This window comes from Vidua chalybeata, chromosome 3 (assembly GCF_026979565.1).
Source record: "Vidua chalybeata isolate OUT-0048 chromosome 3, bVidCha1 merged haplotype, whole genome shotgun sequence".
In the NCBI taxonomy this organism is placed as follows: Eukaryota; Metazoa; Chordata; class Aves; order Passeriformes; family Viduidae; genus Vidua; species Vidua chalybeata.
Window position 1 is genome coordinate 101,146,379 of NC_071532.1, and position 22,327 is coordinate 101,168,705.

The 22,327-nt window shown below is 37.1% G+C and overlaps 1 protein-coding gene across 1 annotated transcript; it reads left to right on the plus strand.

Annotated features, from left to right (window-relative positions):
* The first annotated feature begins 1,849 nt into the window (after positions 1 to 1,849).
* DDX1 (DEAD-box helicase 1) lies at positions 1,850 to 21,618 on the plus strand. The gene is made up of 26 exons (XM_053938091.1): positions 1,850 to 1,930; positions 3,782 to 3,833; positions 4,706 to 4,769; positions 5,298 to 5,327; positions 5,547 to 5,643; positions 7,088 to 7,135; positions 7,269 to 7,352; positions 8,681 to 8,764; positions 9,210 to 9,286; positions 10,524 to 10,596; positions 10,707 to 10,783; positions 11,471 to 11,585; positions 12,076 to 12,214; positions 13,257 to 13,317; positions 14,486 to 14,584; positions 15,250 to 15,339; positions 15,931 to 16,119; positions 17,114 to 17,165; positions 17,607 to 17,753; positions 18,403 to 18,494; positions 19,020 to 19,092; positions 19,532 to 19,604; positions 19,724 to 19,766; positions 19,996 to 20,091; positions 20,833 to 20,953; positions 21,289 to 21,618. Exons 1-26 carry the CDS (start codon positions 1,915 to 1,917, stop codon positions 21,417 to 21,419), a joined length of 2,223 nt encoding a protein of 740 aa, XP_053794066.1. The 5' UTR covers positions 1,850 to 1,914; the 3' UTR covers positions 21,420 to 21,618.
* The last annotated feature ends 709 nt before the right edge of the window (positions 21,619 to 22,327 follow it).

The following is a 22,327-nucleotide window of genomic DNA, read 5'->3' on the forward strand; positions in this document are numbered from 1 at the left end:
TGGTGCCACGGAGTACTTGTAAATGTTCCAGTCCTACAAGTTGCAGTTCCCAGCGTTCAACTCTCTCAAGCAGATAGAATGAGCTTGTTTGTAAATTCTGGGCCCCTCACATCAGGAAAGACACTGAGGGGCTGGAGTGTGTCCAGAGAAGGACAGGGAGCTGGGGAAGGCTCTGGGTTACAAGTCTGATGAGGAGCGGCTGAGGGAGCTGGGGCTGTTCAGCCCGGAGAAAAGGAGGCTCAGAGAGACCTTAACACTGAACAAGCGCCTGAGAGGAGGCTGGAGCCAGGGGGGTCAGTTTCTCTCAGGCGAGAAGCCATAGGATGAGAGGACAGTCTTTAGGTGCACCAGGGGAGATTCAGGTTGGACACCAGGAAGGATTTCTTCACAAAAAAAAAGTTGTTAAACATAGAAATGGGCTGTCCAGAGTTGGTGGAGTCACGGTCCATGGAGCTGTTTAAGGGAAGATGGTACATGGCACTCAGTGCATCGTCTGGTTGAGCAGGTGGTGTTCTCACAGGTTGCACTCAATGATCTCAGACCTCTTTCCCAACCTGGTTGTGTGAAATAATTACAAAAGAACTGATGCTTCAGCCTCTTTTCTGCAACTTTATAAAGCTTTTGTAAAATAGAAATAAAACTACTTCACACCCTGACACTTCTGCTCCTGCAGTGTAATTTTCGCTTGTGTTTGTAAACTCTTGTAGGCAACTGTGTAGCCTAGAATTAGGTTAAACAAAAATTCAAATTCTGAAACTAGGGATTCAGGGCACTATGAAAGCTCTGTTGGATACTTGGCAGAGTTCAAGAAACAACTACTGAGAAAAAAAAAATGTCTTTTTACTGTGTCTATATTTTTAAACTATATTTGACAATGTAGCTTGTAAAGCAATAGTAAACTGTATAACATCGTGTTTGTAAGTTTCAAAGAATTGTGGAAGATGTATAGTAAATTACACTCCATGTTCCACAGCAACAAGCAGCACTATATATTGATATCAAGGTCTGCCTACAAACAGATATTCTTAGAGTCATGTTTGAATCTGTACATTATTCATATCTGTGCCTTTTAAAAGTCACTAGTTTTGTCATTTACCTGAAAGCAAGCAAACTCATGATTGACAGATATAGCAAATAATAGTGAAAGAAAAGAGGCACATCAAAGGAAGATACTCCCACTGGAATTATTAATACATGAGAAACCATTGCAATGCAAACAGCCTGGTATGAAGGGTATAAAATACCCTGCTGTATTTTTCTCTGCATGACACCAGTTTCTACAGTATAAGTTAACAGCTAGTAGGGCTCGGCAACTTTAAAAAAAAAATCTTGAAACAAACCACTGGGACAAAGCAAGTATTCAAATTGCAACACAGTACTCGAGAACTACATTGTCAGAGATGCTTGTTTTGGGGTTTTTTTTGGCCTTTGAACCAGATATGTCTCTATCCCATGCTGCCTTCAGAAAGATTGAAGCTGTGTTTCACAGTGGAAAGCAGTAGGCAATAGTTTATGCTGTGCCTTCCACTTAGCAGACAAATGAACCACTGGCTCCTGATGTAACTGTGGAAGCTTCATTTCTGCACTTGCAAACTCATTTTGTTTTTTTACAAAACCCCAAAGGTTCTTGTGTTTAATGTCACTAGAAGTTAGTCTAGAACAAGATGGTGCAGAATTTGGGGAAGCTTCTGCAAAAGCTGGAGAATAACGTATGCCTGTTAGCGTACGCCTGACGCGTACCGCGCTGCGCTTCAGTCTCTGAGGGAGGGGCCTGGGGCCAGCACTACCCGGGGGGCGCGCACCGGCCGGGGCGGAACGCGCGGCGCGGCGGCTCCTGCGCCCACCCGGCCCCATAAAGCGGCGGCCGGGCCACGCGCCTGCGCCCTGCGCTGTTCGCGGCGCTCCCGGGCGAAGATGGCGGCGTTCTCGGGTACGTGGCGCGGGGGCCGCGGCCTCTCGGCCCGGCGGGGACCTCTCGCCTCTCCCCGCCGGCTCCCTGCGGCGCCGGGGGAAGCTCCTCGGCCGCCCTCCCAGCCTGGCCCGCGGTAGTGTGTGGCTGCCCATATATGAGGCTGGAGGTTGCGAGGCCTGCGGGGGATGTAGGTGCCTTTTCCCGTGTCCTCGGGCTTCTGTAGGCTGTGAGAATCGGTTATCAGAACGGTTTTGCAGTTTTTATTGCATATGTGGATCTAGAAAAGCTTAAAAGTTAGGCTCGTTCCTCATGCTAACTGGCTTCAGTAACAGGAGGTTTATCATAACTGTACAGCACTGGCTTTTTATAAGAGAAGCTGTGCTCGGTGATACGGTTTAGCAAAATATATATATGTATGTAATGTATAAACTATATATGTGTATACAATAGTAAACTGTAATCCAAAAGCTTACTATTAAAGGAGGAAGCATCACTCTTTGTGTCCCCTTCCCCATGCAGATATTTGTACAAATGGACAGCCAGCCAAGATGAGAGTTCTGTAAAGTTTTACTGTATATGGGGTTTTTAATTTGTTCCCTTTAACTGAATTTTTTGCATCTTATCATGGGGGAAAAATGCTGAAGCTTCTTCCTGAGTTCTAGAGATCAGTTTGGATGCTATGCAGCAGAATTAATTTGGATGTAGTTGAGGAAAATGCCATGGTGTCAAATTCTTGTACTTTATATTGAATTAAACTATGTGAGTTGGAACTCACAGTTGAAACTGTGTGTGTATGGATTTGTTTCCAACTTGGAATTAGTAGGAATTGATTTTGATTGCTATTGATTTTGTTACTTGTGTGGATTGTCTACTTTTGTAGGATTTGAGGCCAGCACTTGAAAATATTAAAGCTTCCTGCAATCACATTACAAATAAAACACGTTTCTTACAGCATTTGTATTATAGCAAGTGGAAGAATAATTTTTATCTGTGCAGCAGCCCAGCTGACTGTGTGTGTGCATGTGGCAGTGCAGAGGCCAGTGTGTGAAACCTCTGCTTGGAGAGGTGCATGTTTATAGTTGAAGGAATTGATTTAGAGTAACCTATTGTACCCAAAGAGATGACCAACAGATAAATTGTTATTTTGATGGTGTGCTACCAGCATTTGGGTTGGTTATCATCCGCTTTCCTCCTTCCTCTTGCATAGCTGCAGATTTCTTTTGTCTTCCTTTTTAAATACGGAGGATTTGTTGTTTATCAACATACAAGCATGTTGCTCCATATTTAACTTGTGTCTGAGGTACAACCATAAGACCTTGATATGAGTTTGCCAGAAGGAGTATCCAAGAAAAAAAAAAACTTTTAAAAGTGCCTGTAATTAATAACTTTATCAAAATCAAAGCCTTATCTTCTTATTGTCAGGCAAGATTTGGTGAACTAGAGTCATTACAGGATATAGGTTTTTCCTACTGTTTACGCCTCAACAATAGAGAAAGTTAGGTATTTGTGATTAACAAAGTCTGTCCTGTTGTCTGCATAGGCAGTTTCCTTAAAGGTGCAAAGATAAGTACCTTGCCCTTGAAATGGTGCTCTGTTCCCGGTGTGTTTGCTTTGCTGCTATGTCTGTACCTGCCCCTGCCCTGTGTATGCCTGACTTACTCTGCTCTGAGTGGGGATAACTCTCAAAGTTACCTGTGAGTAAGAGAGAACATTTCCCTCAGTGGGTGCTGGACTGAAGGCTGCACATGCTGTTGCCAAAAAGAGTGGTGTTCCGTGGTTCTGTCTGTAGCTGAAAGTGTTGATATTTGGCAATCTTTGGGCGATGTGAGGTTAATAACACTGCTTGATCCTTTTTTGCTTGTCTTACAGAAATGGGTGTTATGCCCGAGATAGCTCAAGCAGTGGAGGAGATGGACTGGCTGTAAGTAGGAGTGTGGCAAACTCTAATTTGCTTTTCAGCAATGTATGACATGCTTCTTAAAGCACCTCTGCTGTCGCATTAAAGCTCAGTGGATGTGTGTTTTCCTTTAACTGTCATTGCTTCTCTGTAGTGTGAAAGACTGAGGAATATAAACTGTGACTGCAGCGGTAACATTTAAACTTGGACAGGCAGAGTATGACTGCTTATGCTTAGCTTCTTTTGTTTCACAAAAGGCTCTGTGCCCCTGGTTTATTTATATGTATCATGGGGTTATTGGATGAAATACTGTCGCATAACTGATGCTAGTTTAGTGCATGTTTTCCAGACTGTGGTCTATAATTGTGTTTTTCAAACTTAGTGCATGTGTGTCAGTCTTCTAAAAAACTTGTTATTCTTGTGTTTGGTTACTTGCTTGGCCAACATGTTTTTATTTCAGAATTTGTTTTAAATTGTCATTCAGAAAGTTGTCAGTATGGACAAACTTAATGTATGTAGTTCTTCTCGTATGAATATTAATTAGGTGTGATTGTCTGAAAATGCTGTTTGAGTTTGGTTATCTTTACTTTTTTTCCCAGTTTTGAACAGGAATCATGTAAATGAGGTCAGCATAAGTGGCTTTAAAGAGAAACTCATTTGAAGAAAGGAAGACAAGGAATATATAGTTAAAAAGGTTTTTTTATAGTTTAGCATGATGATGTGAGATGTAGCACTCTTACCAAGATGCAGCTGAATCCACTGCAAGCCAGGAGGAAGAGCAGTTACCTGCTTTATCTTGCAGATGACCATGGTTTCTGTGAATTTCTATATAAGTAAAAATTTCTTTTTCTATTGTTGTAGAACATTACCTTGTGTTAATGTGTTCTCTCTTGTAGTCTCCCTACAGATATCCAAGCAGAATCCATCCCGTTGATCTTAGGAGGTGGTGATGTGCTTATGGTATGTAGGAAGGATAGCCCTATTCTTAGAAATCCTGTGTCTTTTAATTGTTGTTTGTGTGGTGAATTTTGTTCTTTCCAAACGGGTCCATAGTTAGACTAGCTCTCTTGTCCTACTTCAACAGAAAGTATATTCTCCAGGTAAAAGCCTATTTGAGTTCCTAGTGTGTTTCCAGGTGTTCTTGCATATGATATGTGGGAGTATTAGGCTTTACTTTTTGACTTCTTGCCAGGCACTGCCCCATGAATGAGGGCTGTCTGATCTCATCTGCTCTCCTTTTGGCTGTAAATACCTGACACAGCTCTGTGTGGAACATGGCTGATACTGCCCAAGCCAATGCTGCAGTATCAATAACCTTGAAAGTATCAGATTAGTATGCCTTGTTCATAATGTCTTTTATGGATCTCTGTGTTCTTCACTCCATAAACCAAAATAATACTTCCTAAAAAATAAACTTAGTTTATCAAAACAGAATTCTAGAACAGTCTTTACAGTCTTGGTTAAACGCTTGTATTTTTCTTCCTATAGGCTGCTGAAACCGGGAGTGGAAAAACTGGTGTAAGTAATCGAATTTATATTAGCAGAAAGTAAAAGTCTTTAAGTGGTCTCATATATGCAGAGAGAATGTTTATATGTGTTTAAGCATTATTGGTAATAGTCTTTATCAACATATATGTAGGAATGTATTTCAGTGTTTCTGGCTGTGGATATTGCCCCCGAAAACAAGGCTGGAAATAAGTGTGTAACTTGTGGAAATAAAGTGACTTTTCATTTTAGGCTTTCAGCATTCCAGTTATCCAGATTGTTTATGAAACACTGAAAGACCAAATGGAAGGCAAGAAAGGAAAAGCCACTATTAAAACTGGAGGGGCAGGTAAGTTTTTATATGTCACACCCCTTAAATTTAAAACTTTGTGTTGATTTTGTCACTTTTAAAAGTAAAGTTAACCTGCTGTTAGATAAGTATTTTTTCCATAGTTTGGGATAACCTAAGCAGAATATCATCATTTAGTGTTTTATTAAACAGAGAATAAAAATTTACTGGTGGAATCATGGGAAGAACCAGTCTGCATTTGACTGCAGACTCTTAGTAATGCTCTTGTTTTCAGCTTGAGGCTGGCTGATCCACACCTTGCTTCCAGTGTTCTTCTGAAATACATACTAGGTTAATGCCTTGCAAGCTGTGAAGTGGTAGTGGTGCCCACCTTAAAAGGAGGAGTAAAAAATATTTTTCTGTTGCAAGATTGAGACCAGCTATGACACCACGGAGTTGGTTTGGGCCTCTTAAGAGAGCTTGAGCAGAAAACTCTTCTAGGCTCAAACATATTTTTGTATGGCTGGGATAACAGTAAAGGATCTTTCAGTTCTGCTGTACTAAGTAGAGCTGTTGTGTTCCTTTTGGCACCTGCCTAGGTTTGGAATTGAATAATTGATATGTTGTTTGTTCTAGTAAACATTGAATTGAGCAGGAAATGCACAGGGCTGGTACTCAGCTAATGGATTGTAACCATAATATCCTCACAGTATTTGAGAGTCTATTATGCATCCGTTTAGTTAAGCTTGGAACTGTAAAGCCGATAACCATGTCCAGTCTGTGGTACTGGTAAGATTGGGTTTTATGTAAAAGAACAGTATTTGCACAAACAACACTCTGAAGATGTTATAGAAGTTGTCATAACTACTGCTACATTGGTGACAGTAAAGTCAACTTAAAAAAGATAAAATCCTTGAGAGAATGTAACATGAATATGCAAATACACTCTGTAAACCTAGTTGAAATGGCACCTCTTTTTTTCTTTTTAATCATGTATAGATTTTATTACAGCATGTTGTTTGGCGTATGAAAAATGAAGTCAGAAATTCTATGTGCATGTGTCTTAGTTCCTTAGTAATGACATTTTAACATATAGCCTGAAAAATACCTTAATGTAAGCTTGGAAGAGAAATGACAAATCATGTGTTTCAAATTTGTTGTTCTTAATATAGTTTTGGATATTTTCTGTCTGAATTTCATTGTGATTGTGTGAAACTGCCTTTTGTAAAAGTCTTCATTGTTTGCAGTTGCATTTTTAAGTAACTTCATCTGTGTTCTGAATGGAATAATCTAAACTTCCATAGAATACCTTTGCATTAAGCATTTGTGCCCCTCCTTCAGATTGCAGGCCTTCATTTGAGCTTATATGAATTTCATTGGAACAAAGCTATTTCCACAGAAACTTAAGCCAAACACTGTAGAAGCAATCTGAACTTCTAATTTGAGTTTTTCAGGGTTGCTTTATTGATTAAATGTTTTTTCTGTTATTGTCTTTCAAACTTAGTGCTTAATAAATGGCAAATGAACCCCTATGACAGAGGATCAGCTTTTGGTGAGTTGTCCTGCTGTTCACTTGAGAACTTTTGCTTGGTAAAAAAGAATAAACTAGAGGAAAGAATGCATAAAGTTTTCTTTTAAAAGCAGTTAGGCAATTTCTTTAACTAAAACTGTCTTGTAATTTTCAGCAATTGGATCGGATGGTTTATGTTGTCAAAGCAGAGAGATAAAAGAATGGCATGGATGCAGAGCAACTAGAGGAGTAACTAAAGGTACATATAAAGTGATGTGTTTTGAATACTCTTCCAGAAAAGTTTCAGCTGAAATGCCTGCTTGTCAGCCATTGTTAATGTAGATTGTTGCATTTTGTATCCATCTGACCAAATTTAGTAGTTTAAGACTTAGAAATGACAAATACTTCTGTTTTGTTCTCCTTTTCCCTGATAGTGATGCCTGAAAGTAGAACAAAACTTTCCCAAACAACCTTAAAGTGATAATAGAAAAGCAAACTGTTACTGGAAAGCTTTCAGGTGCACAATATGATGAAAACCACGCCCCAAATTAGATTCCTACAATTTTATAAGATCAGGCAGTTAGAATATCCAGCCAGTATTGTCCAGTTAGAGGAGCAGTTGGTTAGGTAATCCTGCCCCCTCTGGGTTCTGCCCTGCTGGAGTTCTCCCCCCTGGTCCTCTGACTCTACCTTTATTATGTCTATGATATGTGGTACAAAATAAAATGCCCTTGGTAAACTAACAAGCAAAACTAAACAAAATTTTAAGAATGCATCAAAGAGTTTGTTAACTGTGGGAAAGAAAGCAGGAAAAGAAGTTATACCTAGAAGATAGAAGGTAGAAGTTATACCTAGGCATTTAACAGTCTCCTAAACTACAAACACATGAAGTATATATAGAAAGCTAAAAATCTTCAGATATCAATAGGAGACGGAGTTGCAGGAGGCAGAATCATAACTGATATTCACTAGAATGCATTTTTTTGGGTAATGGCTATGCACACAGTACTTTGAGTTGTTTCCTCACAGACTTCACACAGATGTGCAAAAATTCCATGGTTCTGTGGTTGTAGCAATAGTTGAGAGGCCAGCCATGACACTTGACTCAGAAGCAGAGTCATCCTGATACTCCAGTGGTTCTGGATGTGTGTTCAGAAAGACCCTAAACAGTCTCCTTTTATGGGGTGTGCAGATAATTCTGTAGTCTGTGTGTGCATAACAGCCAGCTGGATGTGGCACAAGCAGTTGTTGACACTGGGGCATGCTGGTGGTCTGATACTGATTCTGCAGAACCTTGTGTCTTGAGTTTATCAGTTCCCATGCATTCAGTAGGACCACTTCTCTCTTGCTTGTTACTCCTTTGGAGCCTTTCACACACTACCTCTATGTGTACTTTGTCTCTTTTTCCTGCTCTTCATTCCATACACAGGTATACACACAACCTTTTCGCACAAACACAGTGTAGGGGATTTTAAGACACTTTTAGTAGTTCTGGGATGTTAGATTTGTATGGTCTTGGAAGTAGCAGGACTGAACCACCTTAATGAATTTGGGTATTGTATTAGATCCTTTCTTTTTCTTTTAAAGGGAAATACTACTATGAAGTTTCCTGTCATGACCAAGGCTTGTGCAGAGTTGGTTGGTCAACTATGCAGGCTTCACTAGATCTGGGTGAGTTTTCTTCCTGAAGAACCTGTAGCTAGTTTTTATATTGACATGGAATGGGTGGAGTTCTGTTCTAGTGTTGCAGAGAATGGACTCCTCGGGAAGGATCCCAGTATTGGAGAGTTGAAAATGTTTTGTATAAGTATTTTACTTCCTGTAAGGGGAAATTTTTAGTAGTGGCAGTGTTTTATTGTCTTCTGTGACTTTCTGCCTTTTAGGTCTTTTTTTTTTTTTTTTTTTATGAAGATGACTGGAAACTAGTAAAATCAATAAATGTACTGATGTACTGCTGCAAAAGTACTAGCTTGGTGTACATCCAGGTCAGAAATCTGTAGTTAGCACTGTGTATTATTTGTTTATGTGATAATGTTGGAAATTTTAGTTGCTAATACCAAAAGGAAAAAGCATAACCTGTCAACCAGAAGATAAAAGTCTGTTATCTTTTCTTCAGGCACTGATAAATTTGGCTTTGGATTTGGTGGCACTGGTAAGAAATCTCACAACAAGCAATTTGACAGCTATGGTGAGGTAAGCTTGCATTGCATTTGGTAGAAATATTATTAAAAGTTTTGCATGTTAGTTTTGTGCTGTTAAAATCAACTGTCTTTTGAAATAGTGCTCACTGTTAAGGGAGGCTCACTGGGCAAAAGGCCAATGGAATATTGAAGCATTTTTGCATAAAAACTTACTAAAAGATTCAACAAAAGCAGTTATAAGCTTGAGACATGATAGTGGTTATACTGTAATTATATCGACTCTTATTTAGAAATTAAAATTTTGCCGCGTGTTACAGGTTAAAAGTTAATTGACCTCTTGAGATTTCTCTTGACTTACTTCAGTTTTAGCTTGAATAAATCAACCCATCTGTATACACTGGGAACGTGCAAGTGAGGGCATCATATTCTGTTTAATAGAAGTTAAAATAGAAGTAATTTCACAACTCTGTAATCTGTCAAAATGCATTATTGATTGGTACTAAGACATAGAGTGCACTAATTCTGGCTATTGAGTTGGGCTTGCCATTACCTTAATGTACACTTCTGAAGTGTCTGCTGAGAATATCTGTAATGGTTTTTGTGTAGTGTAGCAGTGGAATTGAGGTATTTAAACATAGATAAATTAGTATTAAAGCAGAAACTCGAGTCTTTTTGTGCTAATAATAACTCAGTGTCACCTGCAACTTTTATGACTACTGTAACTTGTTTAATAGCGACTCTTGAGCTGTTGATTAGAAGCACTTTATAAATGTTACTGAATACCTTTAAAATTAGCAGATCTCAAGATACTTAAATAAAGCACTTAAGTATACATAACATGCATATAGCATCATCTTCAAGAGTTAGTCTTTTGTTATAGTTAAAATACAGTTTTCTGATGCCATGTTTGGTGTTCTAAGCTTAGATTTATGTTGGCTAATAAATACATGACTAATGTGCTTTTCCATAATGCAGAATACTTCCAGGTAAATGACTTAAATGTATCACTGTCATTGTGTTTGGTTTTCGAAGTAAATTTAAAGTGGTAATAAATGTTTAAATATCTAAGATCAATTGGGCAGTTTACTGAAGACTTGTAATCAAATAGAAATATGAGTTCTATTTACAACGGTCTGATTGAAAGGAATTGAACTTGCTTGACTTCTCTCAAGAATGAGCATTTATTAGGGAGATGTGAAAAAACTAAAAGCTTACAGAATATAAGCACTAAGTCGTCTTAATGCATTGAAAATGTCTTAGCTTCACAAACTTTTTTTTTTTTTTGGCAGGAATTCACTATGCATGATACAATTGGCTGTTATCTAGACACAGAAAAAGGACAAATAAAATTTTCCAAAAATGGTAGGTTTTATTCTTTCTCTGGAATTTTATTTGGATGCTTTCACCACTGGGGAGGGAGGGAGAGGAATGCACACACTTGCAGAGTCTGACTGAACCAACCCTACTTTCAGGAAAGGACCTTGGCCTTGCGTTTGAAATCCCACCACATATAAGGAACCAAGCACTTTTTGCAGCTTGCGTACTGAAGGTAACAGGAATATTACAGATGTTCAAGATTATTATAATTTTTCTGGGTTTGTTACTGAGCTACTTAAGTATAAAATTTGCATAGCCACTTACAGTTACTGCAGTTGTGCATGTGAAGTCAGTTTTCTTTGGTTTATCAGTATTCACTACTGAAGAAATAACGTGTGTGTGTGTTAGCTTTGAGTACCATTTAAGCTAAATGTTCAAATTCAAATTTTAATCTTGAATTTATAGGTAGAATAGTATGTATAGATAATTCCTAATAACAGTGCTATGTTGTGTGTATTAAGCTTTGGTATACTGCCATTTGACTGATACAAGCAAATAGCTTGAAAGTCAGATAGCCTGTTTCATTTGTTCCGAACTCTACTGTAATGTATTACTACGTCTTTCTAAGTTAGTCTTCTTGAGTCTATCTCTCAAGCAGTAAAGATTTTAGCACCTTTCAGTGGTTAGAGAAATGTACAACTTCAGAAAAAAATACTTGGTTTTCTTGTTGGCTTTTTTCTGTATGTTTGGTTGGGGTTTTTGTGAGTTCCAGCAACCTGGGGAAGAGGAATGTATAAGATGGGAGAAGAAAAGACCTTCCCTATTTCCATGTCGATTTGTTTTTTTCATTATTGAGTTGTTTCTCATTTGATGTGGTCTCTTGAATCGGTGTGTATGACACAACTTTGTTGAAACCTAGAATGCTGAATTGAAATTCAATTTTGGTGAAGAAGATTTCAAGTATCCACCAAAAGATGGCTATGTTGGCCTTTGCAAGGCTCCTGAGGGTAGTGTTGTAAAATCACAACACTCAGGTAGGTTAGATTTTTACAAACTTCTTTTGTTTTTATATTCAGGTTGTGTTACAAAGCATCTTTGGATCCCTTTAATTTCAATCAGAAGGATCTTAAATACAGCAGTAATGAAGAAATGCTTTTTTAAAAGTATACCAGGTTTTCTTACTCTTAAACCACTAAGAGTCTTTAATATTTTGAATTTAGAAGTACATCAGATAAAAGAAGTCCAGCTAAGTTTTTGTCATAAAACAGTGTTATCATTCAAACACGTGTGGGTCTTTATGGTCCACAATGGAATGGGTTATCCTGCATGGCCAGTACACCCACTTGTAAGTTCTGATCATTATTCTGAAGTTACTCATAATTGAGAGAGCAATCAGATCACCTTTCAATGGAGCATTTAAAATTATGAAGTTTTAATTACTAATTGAAAATCCAGATCTGTTTCCAGTAAAAAATTACAGCATAGGTATGTAGTTTGTCTTAATGGTGATTTTTTTCCACTTAGGAAATGCGCAAGTGGTTCAAGCACAGAACCTTCCAAATGCTCCAAAAGCATTGATTGTAGAACCATCAAGAGAGCTGGCAGAACAAACTTTGAACAATGTGAAGCAGTTCAAAAAATATGTTGATAATCCCAAATTAAGGTAATAGTGAATTTGTTAGTTGCATATATGGTATTTTCCATGGTTTTAACTTCATGGAGAGATGAGGGGGTGGGTTCCACTTTGTAGCTAAGTGAACCATAATCTGCAGTGCTGCTGATAATAATAATAATATCAGTAATAACCTGATACCAACCAAGCTTCTGACTATGCAACTACAGTTTAGACCACTTAGGAGGTTTTTGGTATGTTTTATCAGTGGACTGCCTTTTTGTTTTATAACAAATTTGGTGGGTAGGGTTTTTTTTTTAATTATCAATGATAACTGGTATGATACTTCACATGCTTTTCTTGACTAAAAATATTACCTGCTTACTGCCCTTCTTTCCTAAACATTTTCCTATATCCCCATCTCCCTCTGCCCCCTCACTTTGTTTTTCATCTCCATCAGATAGTTATATACAGGGTCTGCTGTCTTTAATTAATGTGCTTACAAGACAAATTATCATGGAGTTGCAATTCTGGACAGTGAATTGTCTATAAGTTGCTTTTGGTTTTAGCAAGTTGTCTCTGCTTTGACTGTGCTTCTAAACCTTCACCATTTCCCAATTCTAAACTGCAATCTGTTTATAAGAGTGCATTTACTAGAATTGCTGTGAGTAAGCAATAGGAATGGGTAAGCTACAATGAAAGATTCATGTAGTTTGCCGTTATTTGCATCTCTAACTTTCTAAACACAGGAAACTTTATTGCACTAAGTTACATTATTTTTGAGATTTTTAAGAAACATTTTTTTGTAAGATGAATTTGTTAAGGTACTAATTTGTTTAATACAACAGTGATAAAATAATCACATTCAAATACAATTTGGTAACAAAGCTTTCACTTGAATTGAAATACCATACACTACATATGAAAGTATGAGTTTCAAAATTAATTTTTTCTATTATTTTGTTCTTAAAATTACTGTTCAGTGCTGTTAATTGTCAGTTGTCAATAAAAGAATCAGTTTTCAGACAGACATTTAGTTTACCTTCTGAATGTAACAAATGGGTAAATGTCGAATATATTGATGTAATTTTAGGGAACTGCTAATTATTGGTGGAGTTGCTGCAAGAGATCAACTCTCTGTACTGGAACAAGGTGTAAGTTGTATTTTTTTCATATGATTTATTAGTTTGGTTGTTAGTTTAATTAATATCCTCTAGCAACATCATTAGTTTATGATGTTGCTAGAGGATATTAATGGTGGTAACTCATGTAATAAGAATAATAAACATGTTAAAAAGAAAATGTAGTCAATAGCATGTTGCACCAGTCTAGCAGTTGTTCCTTTACTTCCGTGTCGATACAAGTACCTATACTACTTAGTCAAGTTCTGTTGAAGCCTCAGTACTCCTGAAAATCTTAAAAGGTGTAATTGTTTGCCATTTGTCCTTAACCAACAAGACAGTTTTCCTATTAACTTCTGTCCCATCTTTTTGTGAATAAAAATAGTTTGCAGTTATCAAGATGAACCTACACTACAAACCGGTCCTACATAGAAGGAGGTGGTCTGGTTTCAGCAGCATGGAATGTAAAATTGATTCAATCACACTGTACGGAGAACAGAGTCACAGGGCCGTGTTTTTTATTTAAGACTCACTTTTGGAAGTGAAAGCACATCACTACTGATAAATTTTTTAGTGGTTCTAGCTGCCAAAGTAAAAATTTTCTGTTCAGCCTACTTGAACTGGAAGGTTATTTGACTTCCATATGAATGCTAAATTCTTAATTGTGAACCTTTCTGTCTGGCAAAATTTGAAGTTATTTCCATAGTTGATGGACTCTGTATCCTTGCACTGTGAGGAAAATTTATCCCTGTTTAAAAACAAATCTGTTTGTTTGCTTTTGATAACAAAATTACACAGCTTGGAGTTCAGGGAAGAAAAAAAGGGCACAGCACTTCCCAAATAAGGGAAGGCTTCCTCCCCAAGGTAGAGTCTGCTAATGAAATTACTGTAGAACCAAAATGCAGGTTGCCCAGAAAGAAGATTGTAGGATCCCTTTCCAGAAGGGTACTGAAATTGTATTAGGCAGCTACCTAAAGTAACTTAAAAATTTTCCTTGATATGCATGTGTAGTTGGGGAGTGGAGACCAGATAATGTCAAGAGATCCCTCTGACTCAAATTACTCAAGGATTTTATGAAGTTACAATTAATAGAAGATAAAGCAGTATACTGATAATTGTCTCATAATGTTAAGCTTAGGTAAAACTTTTAATGCCTCTAGTTAGTTACAGGACCAATTCATACTCTTTATGTACTTCATAGGTGGATATTGTTGTTGGAACTCCTGGAAGGTTGGATGACCTGGTCTCAACAGGGAAGATTAATTTATCTCAAGTTAGATTCCTGGTTCTGGATGAAGCTGTATGTAGAGAACTAAGTGCTACTTAAATGCACTATGATATTTCCAATAAAGTGAAACATGATTGTTCTATGGTATTTGATAATTCAGTGGAACAGTAGATACCTAGAGACTGTTCCACCTTTATCCTCTCATTGTTTGCCACTATAGTAACCTACTTTCCCCCCCCCCCACCCTCATAGCCTCTCTGTTAAATCTCTTTGGAATTTTTCTGATAGAAAACTGTATTTCAAATTATATTTACAAAGTACTGAAGTCTATCCCTGCCACTGCAGGGAGCTTGAAGGACAAAGACAAAATATCAATGTTAGTTAACCCAGCAGGTCTTGAAACCAATGCATGTTGTATTTGATATGCTATGAAATAAGGGCATCTCTCTGATCTGTTGTAGTACATCTGAATATTCATAAAGATCAAATGCCTTGGGGTGTTAGCTAGGAGTAGCTGCTGAGCTTCTCAGCAGCTATAATGTAAGTGCTCCACCCAAAAATATGTGGGTTTTTTTCTCCTTAGTAATAATATCTCTGCCATGCATTGACCTGTCCAGCTAATTAATAGCAAGAACTTCTGAGATTAGGAGTGTATTGCTTATCTAACTCAAGTGTAAAGACTGAGAAATGAGAGAGAAGATTTGCAGCTTCATCTCTTCTATTTCATCCCCACTCAGGATGGCCTTCTCCTCCAAGGTTATTCAGATTTCATAAACAGGATCCACAGTCAAATTCCTCAAATAACCTCAGATGGAAAGAGACTTCAGGTACAAAATGTTTGTGGTTTGGGTTTTTTTTTTGTTGTGGGTGTTTTTTTGTTTGTTTTGTTTGCTTAAATATTTTTGGCAGTGTGTGGTATGCTGTGCTTTCAGTTGTTGACTATTATTTGGCATAGAGCATGCTTCTTTGGAGTTTTCAAAAGCTCTTGTCCAAAATGAACACGTGTTCAGTGAGTTCAGTAATTGCCTGTGAAAATATTTCTAGCATTCTAGATGTTGAAGCCTAGTGTTCAGCAGTTTTCAATTTAATTTGAATTATTTATATATAAATATAGCAAATGTGACTGAACACCTACTTCATGATTTCTAACGTATTAATAATCTTGGTTCATCAGCTTTCAATAATTTTGCGTTCTTCCTACTAATTTTTTGGGTCTCTGCAACAGAATAGTTAAGCAACTTATTTTGTGTCTTGACTCTTGCCAGCTGAGTGGTTCCTGTGATGAGGAAATCCAGATACTTGCTGTTTTGCTACATTATGCTATTCAACTACATAACATTCATCCAGTTCTACTCCCACCTTTTTGGACTGTGAGAATCTTATCTTCAGTAGTATCCATATGACTCTCCTATTCGCAGGTGATTGTGTGCTCTGCAACGCTGCATTCTTTTGATGTGAAAAAACTATCCGAAAAAATCATGCATTTTCCCACCTGGGTTGATTTGAAAGGAGAAGATTCTGTCCCTGAAACTGTACACCATGTAGTTGTGCCTGTAAATCCAAAAGCTGATAAACTCTGGGAAAGGCTCGGCAAGAATCATATCAGAGTAAGTGAAAATTGAGGTTATTTATCCATGTTTACTTATTTAACCTTCAGAAAGGGACCTAATATTGAAGGATCTTTGCTGGCTGTTGAAATAGCTTAACTGAAATGGTTTGTTCCATGATAGTCATATCAGTGATGGCATAACACTGTTTCTCAACAGCTCAGTGTTACAAAAGCGACTGAGGAAGAGCTTGATAAGAGGAACAGTCTGATTTGCACTAAAGAACAATGGCATTGTTCTTTTCACAGCTAATGGTCTGTGGCCTAACTGTACTTAGTATCTCTTTTCTGACTTGTCAGGAGGGAATAAACCTGCCAAGATGGATCATTCTCTGAGGTAGTTCTGTCTCCAACCCATGTGAGATGAGTAGTTTTTACAGGGATGGATTTCATATGAGACTGCATTTGAGATTCCAGATTCTACATTCACCTGACACCTATTCACGTGAAAAGGTGTTGGTTGTTCAGGCTCTTAGTATTCAAGTTCTGAATAACCTGGAGCCATATTTTGTTCTTGGCAGCTCTGATGCAGTTACAAAGCTATAGGTTTTCTTAATCTCTTTGTCTTTGGAACCTCTGTCACATGTTAGTACCTTTTCATTAAGTCTTAGTGTGAGTTTATGTCTTTTGGATTTTAAGTTTATATCTGATTCAGCCTAGCATTGGAGAAAATATAAAGAATTACTATTTGTGTGATTTAACCATATTTTACAATATCTTTTAACTCAGGTTTGTCTGGGTGGTTTTAATTCTTCACTTTGTTGAAAGGTGTTTTCTTCCAGTGTCCACATAAATAGTTTTATTGCCCTTTCTTATGAAGAAGTTTTGCATGCTTAAATACAAGACTTTCCTTTAGCTAAAGGTAGGTAAAATGGCTGATGGGAGAACAAAATGCAAAGATTGCTTCTAAACTTCCTAGTTACAAGTTAATAGAGTTAAGTATTTCTCTGTAAAGAGTGGGCTACTGACTTGGGGGGCTTCTTTGTTTTTCCTAGACTGATGAAGTACATGCAAAAGACAATACACGACCTGGCGCTAACACTCCAGGTAATGAGCAGCACTAAGAAATAGTGACATTTTTGTACATGTTTTGAATTAAAGGTAAATTGTAGCAGATAGTGGCCTTGAGTGATGTTCCTCCAAAATCTTATTTCTACATTCTCATAGTCTTGAAGAGAAATGTGTTTTTTGTAATTGGGAAGTGGGAAAGAGACTTGAATATTTATTTTGTAGCTTTGTAGACAAGTGTTTGTTGGTGTGTATAAGAAACCTGCAAGTTCTGAGTGCTTTTATTCTTCCTGTATTGTATCACCTTGGAGCACGGGAGCATGGAGGGGAGAGATAGAAACTGAAGACTTAGCTTACTTGCTCTAATAATAAAAGTTTAACTGTCTATTTGAAGGCTAGAGAACTTCAAAAGTATGCAGTTCAAAGGTTCTTCATGTCTTTAAACTATTTGAGTGAAATAACTTCTTTATTTTCATTTAGAAATGTGGTCGGAAGCTATTAAAATTCTAAAAGGAGAATATACTGTTCGGGCAATCAAAGAACACAAGATGGATCAAGCCATTATCTTCTGCAGGACTAAAATAGACTGTGATAATATGGAGCAATACTTCATCCAACAGGGTGGAGGTAATATTTTCATGTCAACCTTACTCAGTTCACTCTTCTCACTTCTGTGTTTTTTCAACACCAAATTTGTATGATAGAGGTCACCAGTCCTGGGACACAGCACAAATAAAATTGTGCTTCAGTTTTTTTATGTACTGAGTGGGCATAAAATTCAGAGTTCTGTAGCAGGCAGCTGTAGAGGTGCCCTTTGTGAAAGAAAGCAATGGACAGTCTTGTACCTGTTCCAGATAGTTCTGGAATGGATGGACCATCATGCACCAAAATTTGAACCACTGAGAAAATACATGGTGCCTCTGCTGAAACATAGTAGTAAAATTGATAGTTGATAAAGGCAAGAGACACAAAGGCAAAAGATGTTCACACCTAAGAAGACATAGAAGGAGAAATGTGAAAGAAAACAAAGGAACAGTGGAGGGGATGTATGAGGAGAAAGGTGAAGATGAGCATTTGTAGAAATGGGGAAATTTAGAGCAGGAAGGAAGGAAAAATGCCTGCACAGATATGTACTCTTGGGAGGAGGGAGAAAGAGTGTTTAACTACTTGTCTTGCGTATTTTTTCCACCCCAATGCCTGAAATTTTTTTCCAGTTCTGTATGGTTCTGTGTCATAGCTTGTACGTGATGTTATTAATTTATATAAATTCTTTCAGGCCCTGATAGGAAGGGACATCAATTCTCATGTGTCTGTCTGCATGGTGATAGAAAACCTCAAGAAAGAAAGCAAAACCTGGAAAGATTTAAGGTGATGCAGCAGATTATTGAAGGCTTTTTCCTCACCTCCCATTATCTGAATTAATATGTTAATTTGTGTTCTTAGTTTTCCATTTAAATTAAATTGCACTCAAATGTTCTATGTCCCACTTTGTGAAATTGTGAGGCACATTTTTTGTAGGTGGAAGTCTGTACTGGTAATCAGTATGACCTTTGTGAGTTTGAATCCAGAAGATAGTAGGCTTACTTAGAAATAAAAACCTAACTGTAAACTCTATAGTAATTACACTGTTTTTTCAAGTCTTCAGTACTTGGTTACTTAAAAAAAAAAAGTTAAAATATTACAGTTTAGTTTTGATTAAGCCATTTGTTGATCTTTTGCTTGCCTTATGATGCTGGGGAATGAAACAAGGATGTAATTCACCAAGCTATTTGTGCTTTATTTGAAGTGTTCCTAAATGTACAGAGACACTTCAAGGTGAAGTAAGTGCAAAGGACTATGATTTGACATTGCTTGAATTTAGCACAACACTTCAATAAAGCTCTGTTTTTGCAGAGGGGAGATGTCCGTTTCTTGATCTGCACAGATGTTGCTGCTAGAGGAATTGATATTCATGGTGTTCCATATGGTAAGACATAATATTAACTTAACCTGTTGAATTGCACTGGAGCTTCAACATATTGGCAGTCCTGTCCAGTAGTTAAAATAAATATATGACCTATAGCATAATTTTAAGAGATGTAGATGTTAAAGGCTTAAACTAGGCAATATTTAGTTTGGTTGTTCACCATAAGTTCTCAAATACTTGATGTTCTGCATTTTTGAAAATTGTTAATTTGGTTTTCCATTCTTGCCAAAAAGTAATCAGGGAGAAAGCAGTTTGAGAGTGAGAGCTTTTATTGTGGTTACAGATTACACCTGTAACTGTTTATGGTTACACCTGTAACTGTTGTAATAGACTATAAAGTATGTACATAGATTAAGGAGAGGAATTGCAGCAATCAAAATAATATTTTAGGTGTCTGACCTTAGCTCATACATTAAAAAAAAAATTCTCATGTTCTCAGTTATCAATGTGACGCTCCCTGATGAAAAACAGAACTATGTTCATCGAATTGGGAGAGTCGGCAGAGCTGAGAGGTATGTGTGTGTTCAGAGCAGCCACCCACTGTTCTTGATATTTTTTATTGTTGTTGTTTCACAAGTTGGCAAGAGTTACTGAAATACATTTCTCCTTCCCTTGTCTTCTAACATTTCAGGATGGGTTTGGCAATCTCCCTTGTGGCAAAAGAAAAAGAAAAGGTAATTATACTCCAAAGCAAATATGAACAGACATTATTTACTGAGGTTCTGTCCCCAGCTCCTATCTGACCTTCTTATCCTGCATTGAAAAACTGCTTTTTTTTGTCCCTGCTTAATTAAGGAAAACTTAAATAGATTCCTGAATTCTTTTTCATGCTATAATTAGTCAAAATTAATGTTCTGAACTCTTATTTCATGAAGTTTAGAGGTGGTTTTGCATTAATTCTAGGTTTGGTATCATGTATGCAGTAGTCGTGGAAAAGGGTGTTATAACACTAGACTGAAGGAAGAAGGAGGTTGTACTATATGGTACAATGAGATGCAGGTAAGCATTTTGCTTAAATGTTCCCCAATTCCTCTAAAAGATTCAAGAATAAAGTTCTTGTTTCATCTGTGTAGTTGAAGTACAAATCTAGTCTTAGATTTGTATGTAAACAAAGGTGTTTATAACCTTTGATTCCATTTAAAGAAATTAGAAAACTTTTCAAGTTATATGTTCTGTAAGTTGTTTAATTATAAAAGTTTATTTTCATGTTCCCAGCCAATGTTGTTGGAGTCTTCCTAATCAAAGTCTGTTAAGATTTAGAGGATGTTAGTTACACACTTTGTTTAGATGGTTTGTTGCAAAACTGTCACGTAAAACTATTGTTTCTCTAACCTGGAAATAGTTTGTCACTTAAGTAGATTTTCTTTGGGATTTGTATGCCAGCTATGAATGCATGTTAAAAAGCAATACTTCCCTTCTTTCTCTAATAAAGAAGGGCAAATACACCTCATCTGTGCTAAAATAAGATTGGACTGTGAGCTCTATTATAAAGTAGCCTCATTCATACAAGTAGTGCAGTGTATGAAATAAAGACTTCTGGGTAGGGTAAAATGATACTGAAATTGGAGATGAACTTGTATAGTCTGAGCTAATAAAAATGTGTTAGTCTTCTGTATCTGTGACCAAATTGTTTTGTGTACCATTCCTGTTCAAAGTTCTCAAATGTGACTGTTCAGAACACTAGTTTGACTATTCTTGGACCATAAGAGTACTTAAAGACTTGGTTTTTTTTTCTCGTAGTTGCTGGGGGAGATTGAAGAACACTTAAACTGCACTATTGCCCAAGTTGAACCAGACATAAAAGTACCAGTGGATGATTTTGATGGAAAAGTTACATATGGGCAGAAAAGAGCTCTGGGTGGTAAGAATGAGCTACTCTGAAGTTCCCTTGCTATGCAGTGCTCAGTTTCCTGGTTGTCTCTTGTGTAATTACAGAATAATGGACTATAAATAAAAAAAATAACAGATTATAAATAAATAGATTATAAAAAGCTGCAAGCTCTTTGCCATCTTTTGCATTTGTTACATGCAGCCTATGGGTTGTAAGTCGCAATAGTATGTGTATACCTGTTTTGGTTTGTTTGTGCTTTTTTTAAAACAAAGTAATTAACTTTCTGAATGACTGTGGTTGGACATTGTTAGTTCTGCTGAAAAATGGCTTTGAACACATAATTTAGATTGTGTCTCTTTTGGCAGGTGGACTGTATAAAGGCCATGTGGATATTCTGGCACCTACAGTACAAGAGTTGGCTGCCCTTGAAAAGGAGGCTCAGACATCTTTCTTGCATCTTGGCTATCTTCCTAACCAGCTGTTCAGAACATTCTGATTGTGCCACACTGGAGAGAAGGATTGAGTTAATAAATGCTCTGCCCTGCAAACACAAAAATCCCACACTGTCTCTGAGTAGAGGTAGTTAGAAAGTGATTAAAATTAAATATACTTCTTGCATGAGGAACAGAGTGTTCAGCATTGTTAACTCTGAGTTAGCTGTTCTCCTAATAAAATAAAACAAGTCAAAGATGTAATGGTTTTGTTTGGTTTTTTTTGCTTTAAAAGATTAATTTGCAGAATCATTCTTTGCACGGTTTGTTAATTTATTGAAGGCACAAGGGTTGTTAGGCAAATATGGGAGGAGAGTTTTATATTTCTATTTATTTATGTTTAAAATTATTTAATTATTTGTGTACTGTAATTTTTTAATGCTGAGCTGACTAAAGATAGATTGATATTAATTCAGACAGCTGTTTATATTTAAGATACTTACTAAGAAAAAAACCCAGATCTCAAGTATGTATTTGAAGCTCTTTGTTATCCTGAACCTCTACATCTAGGCTGATAACTGCATTTTGATTCTCTAGTTCTAGACTTCTCAGTTAATTGTTCTTAAAATTCTGAAATGGATTGTACAATATTGTAGCAATATTGTTACAAAGATTTGTACAATACTCTTGAATTCATAGGGGAATACTATGCGAGTATCAAAGCATTTCATAAAACTACAGGAAAAGCTTTTTCATGCAGCAGTGTGGGCTGAAGTACCTAATGCCTCTTGTGCTACTTTCAGACAGGTTGAGTTTGTTCAGTTGAAGTTACTGCAGTCTGGCTTGGAATTTCTTTTTAGCTTTTTTTTCTCTAGTGATTCTTCTAATGATAATTAGAAATTTCAGTGACTTTGCCTGCAAATTGTCATCCAAATATCTCAGGTCATTGGGAACGCCAGACAACCACAAATCC